Source organism: Triticum dicoccoides, chromosome 2B (assembly GCF_002162155.2).
Source record: "Triticum dicoccoides isolate Atlit2015 ecotype Zavitan chromosome 2B, WEW_v2.0, whole genome shotgun sequence".
NCBI lineage: Eukaryota > Viridiplantae > Streptophyta > Magnoliopsida > Poales > Poaceae > Triticum > Triticum dicoccoides.
The window spans coordinates 59224026-59246264 of record NC_041383.1 but is presented as its reverse complement, the minus strand read 5'-3'; the positions used below and the strand labels follow the sequence as shown (position 1 = coordinate 59246264).

The window sequence follows — 22239 nt, the reverse complement described above, 5'->3', positions numbered from 1 at the left end:
ATAGGTCTATGGTGTATGAATTTTGACTGAAAAAAGAGAAGCCAGAGTTGTCAAACGCTCCTGGCTCCCGTGGGAAGGTGGCTAGCGTTGGCTCCCTCGGGAAGCTGGTTGCGCAGGAAGCCAACGAACTTCCGAACGGGCCCCAAGTCAGGGGGCTGTTTCAGAAAACCCACATTGCCTAGTCTTTATTAGTTGATCACGATTATGACAGTTGGGGCCCACATGTAAGATAACTGTTTGTTTGACCGTTTACTTTGACAGTTAACTTACATGTGGATCCCACCTGTAAGTTTTTTAAAAGCAATTAGGTCCATGTAAGTTTTCTAAAAAAGCAATTGGGTCCCTGTTAGTTTTCAAACAAGTCCCTAAATGTTTTTGCAAAAAGCAATCAGGTCATCCAGAGGAGCCATGCCCGCGGCAGCCAGGAGCTCGATCCCGGCTGCCGGAACCACGACGCTGCCTCCTCCGGCCGGCGTGCCGCACCCACAGCGGCCGGAACCACGTCGTGCATCGCCTAAGGCCAGCGAGCCGCGCCCACAGCGGCCGGATCCATGTCGGGCATCACCTGCGGCCGGATCCACGCCGTGACTCGCCTAACGCCACGTCGTGCCTTGCCTGCGGCCGCCGCCATCCCCTGTTGCGAGCTCCTCAAGCTCGACGCGGACGGCTTGCGCCGCTGCTGGAGTGTGCACCTCCCGTCGCCGCAGACGAGGCCGGCCTCTGGTATGCCTCCTCATCGCCACCGTCACCACCAAGAGCTCCAACGAGCACCTACCACGACCATGGGGAGGTTGGGAAGGAGTGGGAGGGTCGTCGCTGGCTTGGGAGGGGAGGGGAGGTGAGGGTGTCCGGCTCGGAAGACGCCAGAGGAAAGAATTGAAGAGAGAGGAGAGAAAAATATTTGATAGGTTTTTGGATGCTTTTATCATGCGATGGTGGATGCGGATGGGTCGACCTTGTGTGCTGCTCGTACAAGACGAGGCTGGCTAGGGTTTCCGGAGTTGGACAACAAATGGACCGGCAAGTTCGTCCGTCTTTCCTGTGCGTGACTGCTCACTAGGCACGGAACGGCATCACGGCGGCAGTCCACATCACATCGGGCCGAATCAGGGAGTGGGCCGAAAGGAAGTGGCGCCATGAGACTGCCACGCTCGCTCGCTCGTTTCTGTCGAGAGAAAGAAAAAAGAAGAAAGAGCGTGTGCATGTGGACGTTGCGTTCGGTCGATCGGTGCAAAGACATCTAAATTGAATATATCAAACAAAACTGAGAAGTGAATTCGAACTTTCCAACACGATTGCCAATCCAAGAAATGAACTATTCAAGTTCGTGGCGCAAACGAGAGCATAAACAGAAGGCACTTTCTCTACATGAAATTAGACGATAAAGGGTATCCCCCACTTTATATTATATAAAGCACTGAACCGATACATTCAGCTCGCTGGGGTCGCAGCAGAAACAAGTCCAAAAGGAAAAAACAAGAGAAAGAAAAGAGAAATAAATGCCAATATCGGCAGATCAACGAAGCGAAGAGGACCGGCAACGCTGCACCCTCCGAAGAAGTACCACCACATTCCTAGCATTCCTAAGCATCGCGTACCAAGCAACACTTTCAAGAAGAAATGTAACGGCGCCGCCGCTGTTGCCCGAACAAGTCCTAGGGTTTCCCCTGGTACGCGGAGGGCATGACGCCCGGGGCTAGAGCGTCATGCTATTTGGCGTGGTGCCCTAGGCCGGGGCGCCATGCTACATGTCGCTACCATGGCGCCCTTGTCCGGGGCGTCATGCTCTCTAGCATGGCGCCCTAGCCCCGGGTGTCATGCAAAAGAGGGACATTTCATGAAATATTTTCAGATTGAGGTCATTTTGTGTTGAAGTTTCAGATAAGGGCCATATTTGTTCATTTGCGCGGAGGTCCTATGTTTGTCATTGATGCCAACTTGCCAAGACTTATGACTACAGAAACAATGTTCTTAAATTTTAAAAATGTTTGTAAATACAAAAAATGTTCAATAATTTTAAAGAATGTGTGCAAAATTGAAAATTCCCCTAATTTTTTAAAAATATACAGAAAATTGATAAGATGTTCTAGAATTTTATTAGAAAATTTTGAAAATTCAAAATTTAAATAAAATGTTCATGAATTTTAGAAAATATTTTTGAATTAATGATTTTTTCTTGAATTTCGAAAAATCTTCATGAATTTGATTTTTCCCAGTATTTCAAAACATGTTCTGAGTTTCACAAAAATTAAAATATCCATGAATTTGAAAAGTGTTCCAGATTCAACAACAGGTTCGTCAATCCGGAAATTGTTCTTGAATGTTAAAGATGTTTCAAAATTCAAGAATATTTCGGGATTAGAAAAACAAATTCCGCAGAATGTACCTTTTTTCACAAACTTCAGAAACTATTCATGAATATATAAAATGAAAAAAGGAAAACGAAAATTAAAAAATAAAACGAAAAACAAAAAATGAAGAAAAAAAGAAAACCCCATATATAGAAAATAAAGAAAGCTGGCAAAAAGAAACCGATAAAACCCCCCCAGTTCTATGAAGGTGGTTGAACCGTCCCAGAACTGGTTGAGGATAGAAAGAAAGGTGTTAGTATCGACCCAAACAAAACCGGTTCGTGGGTTGCGACGGACTCCCTCTCTCTCTATTTGGCCCGGCCCGCCCCCCACCGCCTCAGGAAGCCACGACTCACGAGATTACCAGACCAGGAAAGAGCTCGACCCGCCTCTCGCCGGCGGCGGCGGGAGACTGCAGGATGGGCGTCCCGGCGTTCTACCGGTGGCTGGCGGAGAAGTACCCGATGGTGGTGGTGGACGTGGTGGAGGAGGAGGCCGTGGAGGTGGAGGGCGTGAAGGCGCCCATCGACACGTCCAAACCCAACCCCAACGGCCTCGAGTTCGACAACCTCTACCTGGACATGAACGGGATCATACACCCCTGCTTCCACCCCGACGACAGGGTACCTACCTACCTACCTACCTACTTGTACTTAATTACTTGTAGAGTCATATTTTTTGCAATTCAAAGGGAGGGAGCTTCAATACTGTCCGTCCCCAAATCATCTTGAGGTTGCAGGAGGATGGTACTATAGTTCAAGTATACAAATTTGATGATGCAGTTCTAGACTTCTAGGATTCAATCAGATTTTTCTGTTTTCTGTCAAACTAGGTACACTGCAAAAGTAATTTCTGGACAAGTTTGATGAGTTTCCTGTTTTCTGTTTGATTAATTGCACATTGCACACCGCTACTTTATCAACAGTCTTACCGGAAGCATTTTATTTCCCCATTTAATCAAACAAAAAAAGGGGGGAAATCTGCATGAATCTCCGTGTAAAATCAAGGGGGGTAGGAGTTAGATGAAACTTAATTAGTTAATTCCCAGAGCTAGCCACACCCGATATTCAACCACTACATTGACAGTGGTTCTCACTTCTATTGCATTTTGTGCCACAGCCCTCGCCAACGACATTTGCTGAGGTCTTCCAGTGCATGTTCGATTACATAGACAGGCTCTTTGTCATGGTTCGCCCTCGCAAGCTTCTCTACATGGCCATTGGTACGTGTTTCATCTCTTTGTCATATATGGAGGGAATTCTCTCGCTCATTTTTTCTGTTTGGCTAGCTGCATGCTCTAATGTTGCTTCAACTGATTTCGTTCGTATGGTTATTTATACTACTCTTCCTTTTAGAATGAATAGGCATCCTCTTCTCTGAACAACGGCGACATATTCCTTCACTTGTTAAGCTTTCCTTTGAACAACTTGCTAGTTACTATTGTATCTATGTACCGACATTAAACAAAATTTTCTCCATTTTGTATTATACTACAATGGCTTACAGATGGTGTGGCTCCTCGTGCTAAGATGAACCAACAGCGCTCTAGACGATTCAGAGCTGCAAAAGATGCGGCTGATGCGGTCAGTATTCTAATGGAATCATCTTCTCATATTCAGTGTATAATTGTACAGTCGTATCTATTGTTATTTGTGGACAGTTGCAACCATCTATGATTGCACTCACTGGTCACTTGCGTCCTATGTCCAGGCTGAAGAAGAAGAAAAACTGCGTCAAGAGTTTGAGAGGGAAGGAAGAAAGCTTCCTCCAAAACAGCAATCACAAACCTGTGATTCCAATGTTATTACTCCCGGGACAGAGTTCATGGCTGTTCTATCAGTTGCTTTGCAGTACTACATCCATCTCAGGTTGAATTATGATCTTGGATGGAAAAAAATTAAAGTAAGCATGACCTTTTTTTTTTACTAATTTGGCTTTAAAATGCATTTGTTAATATGCTTAGTCATAATATTTCCTTAAGATTCAGAAACTCTATGGATTGTTATTAGAAAGTATGTAGAAATAATATGTGTCCCGATTTACAATCTTTTGAAGGTTATTCTTTCTGATGCCAATGTTCCTGGTGAAGGGGAACACAAAATCATGTCCTACATTCGTGGCAATAGGAACCTCTGTAATGAACTTAACGCAAATACCCGACATTGCCTGTATGGCCTGGTAAGTTCTGTTTTTGTATGCTTAATGTTCTATTTCTTGTTGGCTATTTTATCTGTTATTAGTCTCGCTAATGCATATATTTAATCTCATGAATGCAGGATGCAGATCTAATCATGTTAGCTCTAGCAACACACGAAGTGCACTTCTCCATACTGAGAGAGGTTCTCTTCTCAAAATACAGAATTTACACTTTTTTGACCATATTATACATGTCACAGCCTTGTGCTAAGAAAAATTTATACGCCTTTTTGAATTTTACTGTTGTCTATGTTGCTACTCTACTTTTAAAAAATTAAAGTTTTTTCTTTCTTTTAGAGCACTCATTTTCCTTGAACATTTTGTTCGACGTTATGCCATGAAATCTTATTTGCATACACTTTGTGTTTGCAGGTGGTGTTTACACCTGGACAGCAGGACAAATGCTTCCTGTGCGGTCAAGTTGGACATCTAGCAGCAAAGTGTGAAGGAAAGGCAAAACGGAAAGCTGGGGAGTTTGATAAGAAGGGTGATGAAATAGAACCAAAGAAACCTTACCAGGTAATAATGATCAATTTATTTAGTTACAGCTTGCGGTGTGGCGCTATTCAGTGGACTTACCAACGGACTTATTCTCATTTGTATTGCTCCACTTTCATGCTTTTCACAGTTCTTGAATATATGGACCCTACGAGAGTACCTAGAATACGAGTTCAGAATGCCAAATCCACCTTTCAAGATTGATCTTGAACGCATCATTGATGATTTCATCTTCATGTGCTTTTTTGTTGGCAATGATTTTCTTCCACATATGCCGACACTAGAGATTCGTGAGGTTAGTTTATGTAGTTTTACTTTTTTTTCTTGTCCAAAGTTTGTAACGTTCCTCTGTTTGTCGTTCACTTTCTCTTAGATTGTTGTCACACTGACACAATGGTTACTCTCATATCTGTCTACAGGGAGCTATTAATTTGCTTATTGCTGTATACAAGAAGGAATTTCCTAATATGGGTGGCTATTTAACCGACACTTGCACGGTATTGTACATCATCTGACCCATGTGGTTTCTTCGTCAGAAATTTATTCTATTTGGAATGATCCTCATGGGTACATCAGCAATAACACATTTAATCTTCATTGTTGTAGCCGGATGTGAATAGAGTTGAACACTTCATTCAAGCAGTTGGTTCATACGAGGATAAAATATTTCAGAAAAGGGCTCGTTTGCACCAGGTATAAAAATGATGGCTGTCTTGATTTTGCTTATCAATCTTGCTTAACTTCAGCTATACCTGGCGTGTATATTGTGAAGAGCAATATGCCTATATGACATTTCTTACCTATATACACTTGATGCTCAGCTGTTACTAGTAGTGTGTGCTTTCACTGACAGTTTACGTTTACAACGATGCTGTCCTTTGCAGCGTCAAGCTGAAAGAATAAAACGTGATAAAGCCCAAGCAAAGCGAGGCGATGATCTGGATCCCCATGTCAGTGGTGATCTTATTGTACCTGTTGCACGTTTCCAAGGGTCTCGCCTTGCCTCTGGGGCTGTGGCTTCACCATATGAACATAATGGACTTCATAATGATAGCACGGAAAAGGGCGGTCGAGCTAAGAAAGCACGTGTATCATCTTCAGATTCCAGCCTTTCTGCTGCTGTTGTTGAAGCTGAAATTAGCGTCGAAGCACAGGTTCTTAATTTGATCTTGTTTGAGAAGGTATTACATTTGTTTTGAAGATATTTTTATGGTTTCATCTGAATCTTGCTGCATCTCTTACAGGCACGTGAAAACAAAGAAGAACTGAAGTCAATGCTTAAAGTCGCACTTCGTGATAAATCAGATCTTTTTAATTCTGAAAATCCAGAGGAGGACAAGGTATGTCTTGTATCTTTGGTATCTGTGCACAAGTTTTCTTCTGCTGCTGTATCAGTTGGTTGCAGTTGTAAATTCAAGTTTGTCCTAATATAAGTTCTCAGAGACTATTCCCTGCTGTGGGAGGGAGCTAGTGCCCCACCCCTTGTTTTTGGAACTTCTAATATGTTGCACACAACACTAAGTTATCAAAGATATTTGGGGCTTTGGGAATTGAAAGTACACTTCTATTTTTTTGGATCTTCTGAAACTCTATTTTTTATATTTTACTCAAGTGATAACATTATTTGTTAATATTCAGATAAAGCTTGGAGAGCCAGGATGGAGGGAAAGGTATTATGAAGACAAGTTTGGGGCAAGAACACCTGAGCAAATTGAAGAAATACGTAGAGATGTTGTAAGTATCATGGAAGTGTATTTAATATACTGCATTCATGAATAAAAGAAACTGCATTCATGATTCATTATCGACACCATACCCTGTTGCCATTGTTACTGAATTTATGATAGAAATTTTCACTTGATCATAATTTTTGCTCTATGCTCCTTCAGGTTCTCAAATATACTGAAGGTCTGTGTTGGGTAATGCACTACTATTATGAAGGTGTCTGCTCATGGCAATGGTAATTTAGCTTGTTTTAATTGGCCAATTATATGCCACACAGTTCTATTTGTAGCACGATTGCTGATATTTTTAATTAATTCCTCTACCCATCCTACCAATACCTGTTTCATTCTAATTTATTCTCACTATGTGTAGGTTTTACCCTTATCACTATGCCCCTTTTGCTTCGGATTTAAAAGGTTTAGGCCAGCTTAATATATCTTTTGAACTTGGGTCACTTGGGTCACCATTCAAACCTTTCGATCAGCTTATGGGAGTATTCCCAGCGGCGAGGTGAATATACTAATATTATATTTCTTCAATCTTAGTACCTTCATGTGGTGGATTATTTGACAGTTTATTTCATTACATTTCAGCTCACATGCACTCCCTCTACGGTATCGGCAGTTGATGACTGATCCAAGTTCGCCCATAATTGATTTTTATCCGATTGGTATGCTTATTTCACAAATAGTATCAGATTCTCCTAGCTACAACCTTAAGTCAATTCTAATCCGGGTGAACCTTTGTACGTATGCTGCAGATTTTGAAGTGGATATGAATGGAAAGAGATTTTCTTGGCAGGTACATTTATCTTAGTAAGCATAATTATGTACATCATACTTCTTCCATGTTTAATTTAAATAAAATTTGTACTTTACAGGGGATAGCCAAACTGCCCTTCATTGATGAAGCTAGGTTGCTGTCTGAGATTGAAAAAGTCGAACATACTTTGACGGTATGGAACAGTGTCTCGTGTGTTTTTGTTTCTATGGCATAGTGCATACATGTAGTAGAAGATCTTGTTTTAACTTCTAAGATTTCCATATTCTCCTCATCTTTTGTGTAGCCTGAAGAAGCAAGACGAAACAGTACAATGTACAACATGCTTTTTGTGAATAGCTTGCACCCAATTGCGCCTTATATCTACTCTCTCAGCAGCAAATTCGGACACCTGCCCGATTATGAGCGAAATGAAATTAAAGAGCCACTGAAGCCTTCTGCCAGGTTAGCTGACCCTACCAGGATTCTTGATTGACTGCAGATAGTATTTTCTTGTTTAACTGTAGTAGTTCCACCATATTAAAGTATAGTAATAAATAAGCGCCTCTTATATGAGCTGCTATAACTACCACATCGCTTAATTAGCTGCTCTTGCTTATCTTGTGCAGCGGAGGAATGAGTGGTTACATCTCACTTTGTGGCGGGGATCCATGTCCGCCTGTCTTCAGATCTCCTGTGGATGGACTGGATGACATTATGGACAATCAAGTGGTGTAAGCTCATTTTCCCCCTGTGTTATTGATATAATCTAGTGGCACTTGAATTCAAAATTATGACAGTTGCCTACCCTAGATGCTCAATTTACAAGCTTCCGGATCCTCATAAGCACATAGCACGCCCACTTGCTGGTGTTATCATGCCCAAGAAGGTACAGAACTGTTGTTTATTTTCGTGTAACATCGACATGAGTAATACCATTCCACTCCGGAAGTGTTCACGGTTAACAAGCATTGTTTAATCTGTTCTGAAGATTGTTGAAGCTGGTGATCTGAAACCACCGCCTGTGCTGTGGCATGAAGACAATGGCAGGAGGCCTCATGATGATAACAGGAGGCATTGTGATAACAGCAGCAGGTAGTGTCTAAGTTTTGGGACCCTTGCTTCCATATTGCAAATCCTAACTAACTTTTGAAATGGTTCAGGCAAAACCCTGCAGGATCGATACAGCAGGGCCGCCAACTAGGGGAGGCTGCACACCGACTAGTTGCAAACAGCTTGGATATTCGCGGCGGCGGGCATTACCCCCCAGCTAGGCCATATCAAACTATCATGAATGGTCTGCATTATCCAAATGGAATGCCACCATGGATGGAGCAGCCTGCTGGACGTCCTGGTTGGCATGTTCCTAGTGATAATCTACCCTATGGTCAGGTACTGGCATATGCACCGCCACCAGGTCATCAGTATACAAGAGATAATCGCGGAAGGCATCAACCATACGCAAGAGACAGCCACAGCGATTCAAGAGGAGCGGGCCGACATCCATATCGATACCATCAGAATGGTAGCAGCAACGCATATTTCTCACATCCTGCTCCTTCATCATCGGATTTTGGACGATACGGGCAACCCCCCGTGCATGCTGGGGGCTACCAGCCTGCACCGTATGCAGGAGCCCAACGGTGGCAGCAGCAGCAGCAACAACAACCTCGTAGTTCCTATTCTGGAGGCGGGGCGCTTCCTGCAAGACCTAATTCACGACCGCAGCAGTCACAGAACTCCTACGGCAGCTTAGATAGGACTTCAAACAGGAGACCACCAGGCCAGGGGTTTCCTCTTTGGTTCTAGCTAGCCCTGGTTTTGCTGTTACTACTTACTACTCCCTCTGTAAAGAAATAAAGTAGTGTTTAGATCACTACTGAGTAGTGATCTAAACACTCTTATATTTCTTTACGGAGGGAGTGTAACTTACTTCGACCTAGATCAGGCATAGAAATAGATATGGCGTTTGCAAAGTCTGGTGATCATCAGGCTTTTTGGTCATGGTATATAAAAATTACCACGGGGAAAGTGTATGCTAGCAATTATTGCCATTTTTTGAGGAAGAAGAAATTTGGCTCCTTCCGAGAAAGAAATTGATTAGGCGGTTTCCTCATCACGGTTCCTGGCCTGTTACGGGGTTTCGGTTACGTTCCTCGAGAAATTTTGTAACATCCTCAAACCCTCGTCTACAAAGTTATTATAGTTTTTTGTATTAGCACGGTCGACATCAAATGTCTGAATTAATCCCTTATTTCTAAGATTAAGGGGGCTGATAATATTCGTTTATTTAGATCAATTGCCTTAATTAATAATTTCTCTAAGTAACACGCAAAATGCTTTGCTACTCGGCTTTTCCTGGTGGCCCATCGTGTGATTAGTAATACTTATTAAAGAATATTTTGGATAGGTCGCTTTATTTTTGATAGGATCCTGACCATCCATGAGATTATTCACGATATTCACTCTTGGGGGAGTGAAGCAATCATCCTCAACCTCAACTTCACAATTATTCAATCAAACACTTACATTCTGAAATGGGCGGTAGAAAAATATATGAATAAAAAGCAGGAAAGTTAACTTTTAAATTCAGAGAAGTTTCTAAAAGATAATAAAATTGCTATCGACAACCAATGTTAACTATCGCTTCTATGAAACAATTGTACTACAAAACTCAAATTGATGGGTAGTTATCTTGACGCATCTGACTTAGTTATTGAAGTTTCATAATATTTCATTTTGTTAACATCTTTCGTGAAGTTTCAAATTATTGTCCTTCAGGACATTGATGCAGTCTTCAATATGATGCTTTGATCATTAATTTCCACAAAAGTAAGTTGCTTTGGCAAAAAATTGTTATAAAATATTGAAAGGGCATTTCATGGTATATTCATTAGTATCAATTTCATGTTCTCATTTCAATATCTTTTTATGAACTTCCAAAATAACTGAAGTTCTGGGCTTGTCCTACATCAAACTTGTTTAAGTTTGACCAATTATTTTGGAACAGAGCGAGGAATAGATAGGAAAGATTGATGACCACAGCTGCCCACACGTCATAAGAAAAAAAATCTTATGTTGTCAATTTAAACCTCTTTTTTCAGAACTGATACAACTTTTTACAACCAGAAATGGCTCTCAAACAAACTACATCAGAAACCCATAAATGACAGCTTTCTGTTGATCTAAGAGGGGGAATGTCAGATCCCGCTACGGATCAAACAACCAAATCACATATCACACAGGACAACGATAACGATAAGCTCACACAATATGGAGACCCTTCTATCAATTGGGGAATTTGCTACAGTAGAGTCTACAGATAAGAGCTAGGGTTTAGCTTTTGATACAATGGTTGGCAGTCGCAGGCGGGTGAAGGTAAATAGTGAATCACAGCGGAAAAAGTAACTATTAGCAGTTAAACACACAGTGTCTTCATCCCAGCCGTTGATCAGCATCCGCGGCGTCTCAGCCGTCAGATATCCGTTAACTGTAGCTGAACCGATACGCTACAGTTAACTGAATTTAAGCAACACTTGGGTTCAGAGTTCAGTTACCTTCCAGGGAAACCACAGAATTTAAGCAACTGCAAGGAATTAAACATGTCGCCACAAATGAAATGGTTCGTGGAGCATACATAGATAGACCGGGAAACCGGTAACACAGGTTACATGCAGGGCAAGCAAAATATCAGCTCATCAAGCCTCAAATTCGACGGACCATCACAAGGGCACGGCTAGCAAGAGACAGACACCATACTTAATTCATAGTTTGCATCAGAAAACAGCCAGCCCACTTCTCCACAGAAACTAAGCTCACCTGACCAACACTTGGGAAAAGGGGTCATGGAAAGAAAAATCTGCCCCATCTTTGAACCTCCAAACTTCACCTCCTGAAGGGCCGGTACTCCCACGGACAACCATGTGGCAGGACTTACTCGCCTTGTTCCTGTAGCAATATTTCACTTTGGCGTGCGCCTCCTCCGCCGAGAGCGGTGTGAAGCTTGGATTGGCCATGGAAACAGATGCGGTCTTCAGCGCCCTCGCATTCCGGAAGAAGAACTCCAGGAAGCCAACCTCACCTGGGTCCCCTCTGAACTCACGGATACTCATCACGTTGATGCGCGAGAGGACATTCTCAATGGGACCAGACTCTTCCCAGAACTTGAGGCTCAGGTGGTTGCCAGTGGGTTTATCATATTTCTCACTCTGCAAAAAAATAGATTAAATCAGTGAACAGTTGGGAAAGCATCCGTGGAAGGTGGGCTCACGACGCGGTGAATAAGGGAAGCCTCAAATTATATGTTGTTAGAGAAAACTAACACAAAGTAGTCTATATATGCAGCTTCTCGCCTATAACAAATTTAGAAAGTGAGGCAGCAGTGTTTCAGTCTACCGTCAGAGGTCAGGTGAAAATATGCCAGAAGTACTCTCCAACACTTCCAGACATGAGCCATGACAACCAGTTAATAATCTATCACTTAATCGGAGATAAGTGCCACATATTGTGGCATCAGTGTAGTAGCATCAATTTGAAATGAGTGGTATAATGTACAGACCTCCAAGAAACTGTAGACAGCAAATGTGCATTCCAGTAGGTCTGTACTGTATACCATTCGTGCCAAATAAGCATTACATGGTATGAGTAGCATTTGTTAGGAGGAGCAAATGTGTTACTCATACCACATACATACGAGTGCCAAGATATTTGTGTGTAGTTTAAACAGTTTGAAATAAGCATTGCATGTCATTTCCATCATCCACATTCCACATCACAAATACTACTAGCTAGTATGAACAGAACGCGGAAAAACTAAAACAAGGAAATCTGGAAAAACAAGAAAATCAAGAAGCAAAGAAATAGAGATCAAAACAATGGCATTATAAACTATGGCACAACAAAACTTCACAAATGTCTTACATAAACAGATGAACATGCAAGCCCAATCATTCTAACTGAGTACTCCAGTCTGCGTGCATAGAGACAGCCTGATGGCTGAGAATAATAACAATGCTTGGCTTTTTAGATATATTGGTCAAGAATGTATATGACCATTGATCAAGTATGCCTACTCGTATTGACGATGTTGTCATCATCTTATTCTGTTATGAGGGAGGTTATTCTAAGGGGGTGTACATGTGCCCGGGAGCAGACTATCACAACCAGCAACAATAAGCAAGAAATCCGTACAAATGCTAGCAGAACATGGATTGATGACAAATACCAAAATATGGAGTCTCTCAGCGTTGGGGAAGCATCTCAGAAAGTTGGGCACCATCTTGACCTCATTGCGAACTCCGAAACGCACATTCAAGCTCAAAATCTTGACGCTTCTCATCATGGTACTTGTGCTTGCTATCCCGGGCTGAAATTCCCCCAATTCAACAAGGAATGTCACACGAGTGAGTCATGGACATAATTGCCAACTGAACAAAAATGGAGAAACCAGAGATGAGAGATGTACCATTATGATGGTGTCTCGGATTTGCAGGACCTGACCTGGATCCAAGTATCCAAAAGCGTGCAGCTTGGGGACATCGCCGATCTTGAGTCTGCTGCACAAACCACGAGCGATTTCGCCAGATCCAAAAATGATGAGCCGCTCGAGGCATGGAGCCTTCACCACGGCGATGTGCTCCATTTTCGAGCAGCTGATCTGCAGGCAGCGTAGGCTCTGGCTGAGGAGGCGGAGACGCAACCCATTGATGCATCCCAGGATGTTGAGGACCTCCAGGACGGGGCTCCTGGCGACGAGGGAGTCGACGACGCCGTGCTCCATTTCGACGCTGCAGAGGCCGAGCTCGCGGAGGTGCGGGAAGGAGGCGCCACGCAGGGCGGCCGTGTCCGGCAACTTCCACAGGCCGAGGTAGAGGCGGGTGAGGGTGGTGATGGTGAAGAGCGTGGGCGGGAGGGTCACGTCGCGCGGCCACGGGCGGTTGACGAGGACGAGGTCCTGGACGGCCTTGGCGGCGAGGAGCTGGAGCCAGCGCGCGAGCTGGTTCCGGTACGCGCTCTGAGTGCAGACGAGGTGGATGCAGCGGAAGGGCCCCGGGTGCGCTTCGAGGATGTCGGAGATGGCGGTCGTGAGGGCCGGCGAGTTGGCCGGCGTGGGCGGAAGCCCTGGCCTTTGGGGAGGAGGAAGGAGTCGACGAGGACGAGGGGCGTGGAGGGCCAGAGCGCGCGCCAGCGGGAGGAGAGCAGGGTGGTGCGCGCGGCGTCCTTGACGGGGAGGCGGGCGACGATGTTGCGCAGGGGCTCGTCGGGGAGGCGGCTGATGCGGTCGACGCCGTCGGGGGAGGCGGCGAGGGCGGGGAGCCGCGTGCCGGGGTAGACGGGGAAGTTGGGGAGGATGGCGTAGATGTAGGATAGGACGTTCTCCGCGGCCTGGTCGAGCTTGCGGGGGTCGCGACCCTGGCGCCGCGCATCGTCCGCCGTCGCTGGGTCAACGTTGGCGAACGGCGGCTGCTCCTGCTCGGCCATGGCCGTAGGCGGCGCCGGCGCCGGCGAGGGTTTGTGGATTTGGGGTTTCTGAGTGTCGCGTGTGTGCGTGTGTGTGGAGGCGACTGCTCGTCCTAGAAGCAGGAGGTTTCGATGTTGGTTGGGCCAAAACTAACCGGCCCATGAGTACGGAACCCACTGGTCAGCTACTTATTTATTGATCCCTTAAATAAAAAAGCTACTTACTTATTTATCGATGCTAAAAAAGCTACTTATTTATTTATTTTGTCTAAAAAAGGCTACTTATTTATTTATTTTATCTCAAAAAAGCTACTTATTTATTTATCTTTGAGCTGTGGTCAGCCACTTATTTGATGCTTTGTAAAGCAAATGAAACCACACTTGCCTAATTTAGGTCCCTATATGGTCTTACCCTCCGGAACTGTCTATGCCATTTCTCACCCTCACAACCACTACCGGGTGGGACGCAAGCAAGCGTACCGAATCACACAGAGTTGCCCCTACCTGCCAGTACGCAGATAGCTAGGGCAGGCGAACGCGGGGATGGATGTATGAGCGGTTGAAAGAGTCGGTCTTGAAAACTGAAGTATTGATAGGAATGGAGTAAGGAGCGCCGCAAGGAGAGCGAGAGAATGAAGTGGGCTTTGATAATGTCGGAATTTGCATCTATTTGTATCTATTTAGTGATCAGTCCGCTAGTTTCTTTGATTCCACTCGGTGTCCCTTTTCCATTTGCTTCCTTCCTGGCCTTATAACGAAAGAGGTCAACAATTATTTAGTGTAAATCCTTTTGTTTACTGGTCTTCACTTCAAGCAATTCTATTAGTCCAAGTCTGCAGCAGTAATAGGAGATAAGAAATTTGTGGTCGTAGGCAAACGTCGATGTCACGAGCAGGAGATGAAAGCTTGGGTTGAGGAGGCTGTCAACGAGTATCAAAGGTGATAGATTGGTTATATTCGGATTCACTTGATTTTGATTTTTTTAAGGTCTGAGTCCACAACTGCGGAAGAGTGGTCAGATGACAATTGAAGTAGAGAATGCCTCTTTCAAAGGGAAGCAAGAGTCTTATAGGGAAGGAGATCCTACTTCTAGTATTTTTGTGGAAAGCCTCCCTTTTCCAATGATGGTGGAACCAGATCCAACACTTTTGGGTTTCATTCGTTTTGTTATGGACTGGATGATGAAAAAACAAAGCAAGCAAGTGTAGTTAGAAAAGTTGTCGTACTACGGAGTTGTACAAAGTAAGCAACCGTTTTGGAGTGCAAGCATATGACTGGTGACGTGGTGGGGCGTGCAGTGAATTGGTTTTCTAAAAAGATTGTGTCAAAGAAATAGCTTAGTAGCCACATTAGATGCGCTTGGGATGATTTTAGGCGCGACGTATTCCCTTTGTCTATAAAATCGTGTGGTTTCTAGAAATTTAAAACCCGTGGTTGGTTTCAGTTCAAATGACGAATTGAGACAAAAACTAATGGATTCCGATGGCTGGGGGGTCGTATGTCTATAGATAGATTCAGGTACAATTCTATACCCCTTCCCTATCGCCCTATATATAGACATGTTCTGCTTCTTTGATTTATGTAGAAGCGGTAGTAGTGAAGAAAATGGAGGGAGGAGAAAGAAAGCGATGTCTCACGTGAAATGGTGAATAGAAGTAGAGTAGACCGATGATCCGGTAGTAATTTGGCCATATGGAAAGAAAAAGATTGCATCTGCTCCTCCTAAATTATAATGGGTCCTATCTCTCTCCAAACCTAATGTCCAATGTGTTTTATCCTTTTCCAAGCCTTCTTCACCAATGATTATGGGTCATTCCTGTCCTGTAGCTCAATACACTAGTCTAAGGCTAGTTGCCTATACATGACCTCAAGTTTCTAGTATAGTCAGCTTTAGTTATCGCTACACACTCTCTGGATTTCTAAGGAAGAAAAGAGGCATCCACCAGTCATTCAGAATAGCTAATCCTGAAATTAGCTGGTCAGTATGCGAAGAGAAGTCTTTCGGTATTGAATCCGCGAGGTCAGGTGAAGAAAAGTCCCGATACTACAACACTTATCCAATACAGCTCAGATCAAGAGAGGTTCAACTAGATTGCAAGGGAAGAGAAATGATCCAGAGTCATATACTATGAATTTTACTAGGAAATGAGAGGCTTCACTGCTTTGCCTTGCCCTCCCCATTCTCATCTTGCATCAACCAGTATACTCGCGTATGATGTTTCACGAAGAAATGACATCCATGGTAATCTTGCAGAAATGACCAAATCATAGCTACGGTAAAAAAACAATGTTTGGTGAAAAGTAATTTTCCAATTGTATTGTCTTCACTAAGAGTATCACGGGTAACACATCACACGTGAGTAGAATGGCATACCAAGTTTGATACCCCAAACTTTCAGATTTTTAAAAATTTCCTAGTTTTTTTTAAAAAAATACCATTCACGTGGATGCGCATGAAACCGTGTTCACCTTGATATTTTTGGATGGATGGGTAGATATCATAATGCATTTTGGATCTTATGGGGAAAAAGATATCTTAATGCATCTGATGTAGTTATTATATTTGTCTTCATTTTGTTGAAACTTTTTTCTGAAGTTTGTTATTAATTTATTTTATTAGTACTCCCTCAATTTCAAAGTATTGTTCCTTAGGACACGGATACAGTCTTCAATGTGAAGCCTCTGACATTAGTTTCTACAAAAAAAAAGAATTATAAAATATTGAAAGTGCATTTCTTGGTATATTTGGCAGTATCAATTTCTATTTTTCCGCGAAATGGCAGTATCAATTTCATGTTCTCGGTTTCAATATATTTTTCTCAAATAACAGTTAAAAAAGATTGACGACCACACAATGGTGCATACGTCATAAGAAAAAAAAATACCATATTGTCAATTTTAGTATCTTCATCTAGGCTGATGCAATTTTTAACAACCAGAAATGGCTCTCTGCTAAGCAGGTTTGGGTGGCTAGCGTTGAATACTATGGTAAAGCAGGTTCTGCTGGTTTCCCTGCCTGAAGTGCAATACTTAGCCACTGTTATCATAGTTTGTTTACTCCTTTCATGTTTTGAAATTAAAGAACCTGATCTTTTTATCATGTTTCATTCATTCAGAGTAATGATAAGGCATAAGGGTGGGGGGCGTTTTCGGCTTCCCGTCCGTCTAAAAGAAAGAAAGAAAAAACCAGCTACTGCAAGGAATGAAACATGTTGCCACAAATGAAATGGTTCAAGGAGCATAGATAGATAGACAGGGAAACTGGTAGCACAGGTCAAGCAAAATATCAGCTCATCAGTCTGCCGCATAGTTTTGCATCAAGCCTCAATTTTGCCAGACCATCACAAAGGGCACCTTTAGCAGCAGACAGGGTTTTGCATCAGAAAACAACCATCCCACTTCACCCCACAAACTAAAGCTCAGCCAACCACCTCCACTTCGGAGAAGGGGTCATGGAACGAAAAATCTGCCCCGTCTTTCAAGCTCCAGATCTTACCACCTGCAGGGCCGGTGCTCCCGAGGACAACCATGTTGGACTCACTTGCCTTGATCCTTGAGCTGCGTTTCACTTTGGCATACGCCTCCTGCGTCGAGAACGGTGTGAAGCTTGGGTTGGCCATGGAAACAGACGCGGTCTCAAGCGCCCGCGCACTCCGGAAGAAGAACTCGAGGAAGCCAACCTCGCCTGGGTCCCCCGTGAACTCACGGAAACTCATCACGCTGATGCGGGAGACGAGGTTTTCTTCAGGGTCAGACTCTTCCCAGAACTGGAGGGTGAGGTAGTTGCCAGTGGGTTCAGCGCATCTTTTACTCTGCAAAAATTGGTAGAATCCGTTAGGGAAGCATATCAGGGAAGCCTCAAATTAATTATGTTGTTGGAGAAATGACAATTTAATACTATCATGCATCAAATGTGCTGGTTTATTATGTATAGTTTGGTCAGTTCAAAACAAGAATTACATGTCATTTGCATGATCCACACTCCACAGCACTAAAAAAAAGCTAGTATGAACACGTGAGAAAAACTACAAATTTGGGCATACCGGCAAATCAAGAAGCAAAGCAATACAAATCAACTGTTGCACAACAAAACTAGGGTAACAACATGCAACCCCAATAATTATAATTGCATACTCTAATCTGCATGGGTAGTAGAAACGGCCTGATGGTTGAGAATAAATGGCAATGCTTTGTTTTTTAGCTATATTAGTCAAGAATGAATATGGTCATTGGTCACTTATGCCTACTCATATTGATGATGTTATCATCATCTTATTCTGTTATTCGCGGGCCGCCTAGCATGCATAACTACATACATGGCTCACATTCCCAAGTTAAAAAACTAAAAAGATCATAAAGGACTCCAATGATAATTGACTTGGCAAATCTATGCAAATAAGGGAGAACACTGCAAGCAACAAAATCTGCTCCAAGATGAAACAAAAAATTTAAGTGACATGCACAGAAATTTATTAAGCAGAGCAAGAATAAGGTGAGATAAATTGGTCCTTAGTTTCCATTAGCTTTCCGGAAAGACAAGGTAAGAAAAGGGAATTGTATTATGAATGTCTTTATTTTTGTGAGCAAATAGAGCATGTTTGCTGCCAAGTTCAGAATCTAAACCACGTGCAGTGCAAACTGCTCAACACTAAAATACTGCAAATCATATACTGATCCATAACTAAATGCTGGATCCCATTTGTAGGAGATGTGGTGACTAAGGACCCTTACAGATAAGTAGCAGAATGTACTACTAAGTACTAAAGAGCCTAGTAGTGCAGAGAAGAAGAAAACAGAATGGTGTATGTGGCTGCGCTAAACAAGATCTGATAGCATAATTCATGCGCAGCAATTAAAGGTATATGTGAGAGGCTGCAGACTTCAGTCCACAATGGAAGACTTCAGTCTTAACAAAATTTTGTAATGTTGGTATTACCAATACCCTAAAAGCAAACTGTCGACATGAATGTGCTAGTTTACTATGTGTAATTTTAACAAGTCTCAAATAAGCATTGCCTCCTCACAATAACATAGCAGTTAGCAGAAATACTCTTTTTCTAAATAAAAAAGTTGGCACAAATACTAGTAGTTCGTAAGAACACTGTGAGAAACACTAGAACAAGAAAATCTGGATATAAGTAAAGAAGTAAAGCAATATAAATCAAGATACAGGAATAATAATCATTGTGCCACAAGAAAAAAAAAGATCTTGCCAAATGTCATTGACACAAACAGATCGGCATGAAACACTCCATAATTCTAACTGTGTGTTCTAGTCTATAGATTGTCGAGAAGAACTGGTATGGTGGCCGAGAATAAATGGCAAGGCATGGAATTTAACTTATAACACATATCTTACTCTGAATTACAGGGTACGAAACCAAAAAAAAAAGACCATGTAAAAGAGCTATCACAAGTTCACAACGACTGACTTGATGTATGCAATCAATCATAATATGCAGCGGTCTCCCCGCAACTACCACATATAAAGAGCAGAACATGTATTGGAGAAAATACCATGATATGCAGTCTCTCGGCGTTGGGAAAGCATCTGAGGAAGGTGGGAACCATATGGACATCACTGCGAACTCCGAAACACACATTCAAGCTCAAAATCTTCACGCTTGTGACCACGGTACTTGCGCTTGCTATTCCTGGCTGAATTTTGCCCAATTCAAAAAGGAAGATGACACAATTGAGTCATGGACCTCCACCGGCTGAACATATATAGTTGCCAATTGAACAAATGGGGGCTAGAGATTTACCATGATGATGGTGTCTCGGACCTTTAGGACCTGCCCTGGCTCCAAGTACCCAAATGCTTGCAGCTTGGGGGCATCGCCAATCCTGAGTCTCGTGGAGATGCCACCGGCGATTTTGCAAGGTCTAAACAGGATGAGCCGCTCGAGGAGCGAAGCCTTTACCACGGCGATGTCCTCCATTCTGGAGCAGCTGATCTGCACGCACCGCAGGCTCTGGCTGACGAGGCGGAGGCGCAGCCCCTTGCATCCCAGGATGTTGAGTGTCTCCAGCGCGGGGCTCCTGGCGACGAGGGAGTCGACGACGCCCTGCTCCATTTCGACGCAGCTCAGGCCGAGCTCGCGGAGGTGGGGAAAGGAGGCGCCACGCAGGGCGGCCGTGCCCGGCAACTTCCACATGCCGACATAGAGGCGGGTGAGGGTGGTGACGGCGAAGAGCGTGGGCGGGAGGGACACGTCGCGCGGCCACGGGCGGTTGACGAGGGCGAGGTCCTGGACGCCCTTGGCGGCGAGGAGCTGGAGCCAGCGCGCGAGCCGGGCACGGTGCGCGCTCATGTGGCTGCAGACCAGGTGGACGCAATGGAAGGGCCCCGGGTGCGCTTCGAGGATGCGGGAGACGGCGGCGGTGACGGCCGGCGAGCTGGCGGGCGTGGGCGGCCAGCCCCAGGCTTCGGGGTGGAGGTGGGCGTCGGACAGCACGAGGGGTGTGGAGAGCCAGACCCGGCGCCAGTGGGAGGAGAGGACGGCGGTGCGCGCGGCGTCCTTGACGGACGGGAGGCGGGAGACGATCTTGCTGAGGAGCTCGGGCGGGAGGCGGCTGATGCGGTCGACGCCGTCGGGGGAGGCGGAGGCGGCGAGCCGTGTGCCCTCGTAGACGGGGAGGCTGGGGAGGTTGGCGTAGATGTAGCATAGCATGCTCTCCGCGGCTTGGTCCAGCGTGTGCGGGTCGAAGCCCTTGCACCGTGCGTCGGCCGCCGTCGTGCGGTCCATGTTGAAGAACCGTGCCTGCTCGGCCATGGCCGGCGGCGGCGCCGGCCGGCGAGGGTTTGTGGATCTGAGGCTTGGGAGTGGCGAGCTAAAAGGAGCGTGGAAGCAAATGGTCGGCCGTGGGCGGCTGTGAACTTGCTCATGTAGTGCTCGGCTGGGCTGGGTGGTGGCCCTAGGGTTTGCTTATTTGGTTGGGCCGAATTCCGACACAGGGTTGTTGCTAACGGGCCCATGAACATGGACCCACCAATCAGCCACTCATTTGATCCTTTTGTTGAGCTGTCTTAATTAACTTGTTTTTCTTTCTTTTTGGCGGTAAGAAGAAATTAAATGCATGTTCAGAAACACACCAGCTCTCAATTTTTTTATTAAATCCCGATCAATGATAGTAGATCCCACTTTGCTGGCAAAATCCCCAAGTCGAGCGATACCTTTGGCATTCTAACTATTGCTCTTGGTTGAGGGGAACGGGGGGACGACGCGTATGGGCAGAGGCTGGTGTTGTCGGGACGAGGAGGGACAATGCTAGACTTACGTAAAATCTGTTACGTGTTCTACGTAATCAACATCGTCGAGAGGGCTTATTGGATCGATAGGTCGGGAGGGGCCCAACCCCCGTTGAAATCAGGGGCCGATAGGTTTATAGTTTGGAATTTTACGTAGGTCTTCGTAGGCAGTTCGTAGGTGTAGGATTATCCAACGAGGAGAGGGCAGCCGCGTTTGGGCTGGAACGTTAAAATGTTTAATATGAGAACTTTAGAAACTTGTAAGATGATTTTACCAATAAATATATAAATTAATGCTCATATATTTGAAATGTAAAAAATATATTCTACAACACATGTGATGTTGCAGAATTTCTGTTTTCAGTCTTCACTTTTTTGCGACGCGGGTACCATTGCAGAAAGAACTTCTACAACACATGCGATGTTTTAGAAAAAAAATACCAAGGACGCTGCAATCCAAATTCTTACCTGCATTGCCTACCACGGACTTCTGTCGTTGCAGCCTCCACTTTGCTCGACCCCAGGAGGGATGGCGGCGTGTTGCACTATGTATACGTAGCATGTTTGCGCGTACAGGCAAAGGACGTGGCGAGGAAAGGAATCGATCAATCCCTGATTTCCTCCCTCAAAAAGGAAAAGAAAATCAATCCCTGATTTCCTATTGTTCGGATCGGTCGTTCCCCGCCCTTTCGCTTGGTCGTCTTTGCCTCCTAACGAACGACTGCGCCAGGTACGTTTGCTCACCCCTCAGCCCTCGCCTGTTCTTCTTCCTGGTTGTTGTTTTTTTCTAATGCCGATTCCCAATTCTTTCTCGATCAAACAGGTCAACAGGAAATTGTTGTCGGGCGCTCGAATCCTTAACGCACGCATAGTCAGATTACAAAGAAAGAGAAGGTACTATACTATGCGTCTATGCCCTAGCAAGTTTTTTCATGATATTAAATGAAGATCTTCTAATTAATCCAATATCTCCATAGCTTTGCGCTAATTTTAAAAAGT

At 44.3% G+C, this 22239-nt stretch overlaps 2 protein-coding genes and 1 pseudogene across 2 annotated transcripts; 1 reads left to right on the top strand and 2 right to left on the bottom strand.

The window, feature by feature from the left end:
- Positions 1–2770: 2770 nt before the first annotated feature.
- LOC119367112 (5'-3' exoribonuclease 3-like) lies at positions 2771–9662 on the top strand. Its single transcript, XM_037632724.1, has 23 exons — positions 2771–2974; positions 3471–3573; positions 3858–3934; positions 4062–4253; positions 4407–4529; positions 4628–4690; positions 4920–5066; positions 5176–5340; positions 5465–5542; positions 5652–5738; positions 5930–6199; positions 6290–6385; positions 6684–6779; positions 6935–7005; positions 7143–7280; positions 7364–7440; positions 7531–7571; positions 7651–7725; positions 7837–7994; positions 8159–8263; positions 8343–8418; positions 8521–8624; positions 8693–9662. Exons 1-23 carry the CDS (start codon positions 2771–2773, stop codon positions 9336–9338), a joined length of 3192 nt encoding a protein of 1063 aa, XP_037488621.1. The 3' UTR covers positions 9339–9662.
- Positions 9663–11087: 1425 nt separating this feature from the next.
- LOC119362142 lies at positions 11088–14047 on the bottom strand (annotated as a pseudogene).
- Positions 14048–17182: 3135 nt separating this feature from the next.
- LOC119362144 (F-box/FBD/LRR-repeat protein At1g13570-like) lies at positions 17183–20792 on the bottom strand. Its single transcript, XM_037627340.1, has 3 exons — positions 19754–20792; positions 19506–19646; positions 17183–17800 (listed from the first exon to the last, which is right to left on the bottom strand). The coding sequence occupies exons 1-3, from the start codon at positions 20762–20764 to the stop codon at positions 17408–17410; spliced, it is 1545 nt and encodes a 514-aa protein (XP_037483237.1). The 5' UTR covers positions 20765–20792; the 3' UTR covers positions 17183–17407.
- Between the last annotated feature and the right edge of the window lie 1447 nt (positions 20793–22239).

Excerpts from the sequence above, each read along its gene's own strand:
- LOC119367112 (XM_037632724.1), top strand. The coding sequence starts at position 2,771 with ATGGGCGTCCCGGCGTTCTACCGGTGGCTGGCGGAGAAGTACCCGATG. Across the intron at positions 5,341-5,464 it reads CGACACTAGAGATTCGTGAG|GGAGCTATTAATTTGCTTAT; the intron begins GTTAGTTTATGT and ends ATCTGTCTACAG. Across the intron at positions 8,264-8,342 it reads ATTATGGACAATCAAGTGGT|ATGCTCAATTTACAAGCTTC; the intron begins GTAAGCTCATTT and ends TGCCTACCCTAG.
- LOC119362144 (XM_037627340.1), bottom strand. The coding sequence starts at position 20,764 with ATGGCCGAGCAGGCACGGTTCTTCAACATGGACCGCACGACGGCGGCC. Across the intron at positions 19,647-19,753 it reads TCCGAGACACCATCATCATG|CCAGGAATAGCAAGCGCAAG; the intron begins GTAAATCTCTAG and ends GGCAAAATTCAG. Across the intron at positions 17,801-19,505 it reads CCGAGAGACTGCATATCATG|AGTAAAAGATGCGCTGAACC; the intron begins GTATTTTCTCCA and ends CAATTTTTGCAG.